Raw genomic sequence first — 2045 nt, 5'->3', positions numbered from 1 at the left:
TCTCCCTCCCTCTCTGAAATCAGTTAAACTACTTTTTTTAAAAAACAACAAAAAACTAGATGTTGGTCCTACCGTTGCATGGCACGTCAGAGGACGCCCGCGCCAAGAGCGCGCGAAAAGCCGGAAGGCCCGGGCCAGGGGGACTTGGGGAGTCCTGTTGCTCTCTGGTCCCCGGGTTGGGCGCGGGCTGGGAGATTTTAGCGGTTCGGTGTCACAATGCTGCGCGTGGTGACCTGGACCATTAATGGGATCCGGAGCCCTCTGCAAGCGGAGGAGCCGAACAACTGTACCACCGTGGCCATGGCGCACGTTTTGGACAAGCTGGATGCTGACATCTCTGTCTCCAGGAGACTAAAGTTACCGGGGATGCACCGACAGAGCCCCTGGCTATCACTGAGGGCCACAACTCCTATTTCAGCTTCAGCCGCAACCGGAGTGGCCATTCCGGTGTAGCCACCTTCTGTAAGGACGGCGCCACCCCAGTGGCTGCTGAAAAAGGCCTGAGTGGCCTTCTTGCCCCTCAGAATGGGGATGTGGGTTGCTATGGAAACATGGGTGAGTTCAGCCAAGAGGAGCTTCGGGCTCTAGATAATGAGGGCCGGGCCCTCCTCACTCAGCACAAGATCCGCACCTGGGATGGTAAGGAGAAGATCTTGACCATAATCAACATGTATTGCCCCCACACTGATCCTGCGAGGCCTGAGTGGCTGACCTTTAAGATGCTCTTCTATCGCTTGCTGCAGATCCGAGCAGAATCCCTCCTGGCAGCTGGCAGCCATGTGATCATTCTGCGTGACTTGAACACAGCGCACCGCCCCATTGACCATTGGGATGCAGTCAACCTGGAATGCTTTGAAGAGGATCCAGAACGCGAGTGGATGGACGGCCTGCTCAGTAAGCTGGATTGCCAGGGTGGGTCCCACGTAGGAGCTTTTACTGATGCCTACCGCTGCTTCCATCCAAAGTCAGAGAGGGCCTTTACCTGCTGGTCAACAATCACTGGCGCCCGCCGTCTGAACTATGGCTCCCGGATTGACTATGTGCTGGGAGACAGGACTCTGGTTATAGACACCTTCCAGGACTCCTTCCTGCTGCCTGAGGTGATGGGCTCTGACCATTGCCCCGTGGGTGCAGTCTTGAGCGTGTCTTCTGTGCCGGCAAAACAATGCCCTCCTCTTTGCACCCGCCTCCTCTCTGAGTTTTCAGGCACCCAGCTCAAGATCCTTCATTTCCTACCTAGTCCATCCCAAACAAGAGCCTGTGTCCAAGCAGTCAGTGCTGCAGCTCAGCAATCAAACCCAGGGACAGAGGCGCCAAAACAAAGCCCATGTGCGCTCAATCAGGCCTCGGCCAAGTCGGGCTGACTCCAGCAAAGGCCAAAAAAACCTGATTAACTACTTCCAGCCATCCTCCAGCCGTCTCCAAGCTTCTACCAATTTGGAGCTTCCTATCATGCGTGCCCTTGTGACTCCAAAGATCCCAGAAGACGAGGTGATGGGCAAAGGGGTAGTGGGGCAGGCCAAGGATGCAGAGGCCAAGGATGAGAAGGAGCTACGGACCTCATTCTGGAAGTCTGTGCTGGGGGGTCCCTTGCCCATGCCGCTCTGTGGGGGCCATGGGGAGCCATGTGTGATGCGAACTGTGAAGAAGGCAGGACCCAACCAGGGCCGCCACTTCTACATGTGTTCCAGGCCCCGGGGGCCTTCCACTGACCCCTCTTCTGTCTGCAACTTCTTCCTCTGGAGCAGGCCCCGCTGAGCCCACCCAGGCAAGGGATATCTGGCCTGGTCAGCCCTGTACATGAACTGAGGCCAGCACCTTTCTATGCTGTCACCTCCTCCCGCAAGGCCTCCTTCCCCACCCCCTCCTCCTCCTTCACCTTCCTCAGGGATCCTTCTGTTTCTTCTTTCTCTTCCTCCTCTAAGGCCTCTCTCTTCTCTCTTCCTGCTTTGCTCCTCATTGGTGAGCTACTTGTGCCTTAATTCTGCACCCCAGTCCTCCACCCCAATTTCCATCTTCCTGTAAGAAGTACACAGGAACCAGTT

General features: G+C 56.3%; 1 protein-coding gene across 1 annotated transcript; it reads left to right on the top strand.

The window, feature by feature from the left end:
- Nucleotides 1-216: 216 nt before the first annotated feature.
- Nucleotides 217-1758, top strand: LOC118665796 (DNA-(apurinic or apyrimidinic site) endonuclease 2-like). Its single transcript, XM_036327074.1, is given in 3 exon segments — nt 217-334; nt 337-1235; nt 1237-1758. Coding segments are annotated over 3 exon segments (1539 nt in total).
- Nucleotides 1759-2045: the final 287 nt, after the last annotated feature.

The sequence above is a fragment of the Myotis myotis genome, unplaced genomic scaffold, assembly GCF_014108235.1.
Source record: "Myotis myotis isolate mMyoMyo1 unplaced genomic scaffold, mMyoMyo1.p scaffold_m19_p_11, whole genome shotgun sequence".
In the NCBI taxonomy this organism is placed as follows: domain Eukaryota; kingdom Metazoa; phylum Chordata; class Mammalia; order Chiroptera; family Vespertilionidae; genus Myotis; species Myotis myotis.
This window is presented reverse-complemented; position numbering and strand designations above follow the sequence as displayed.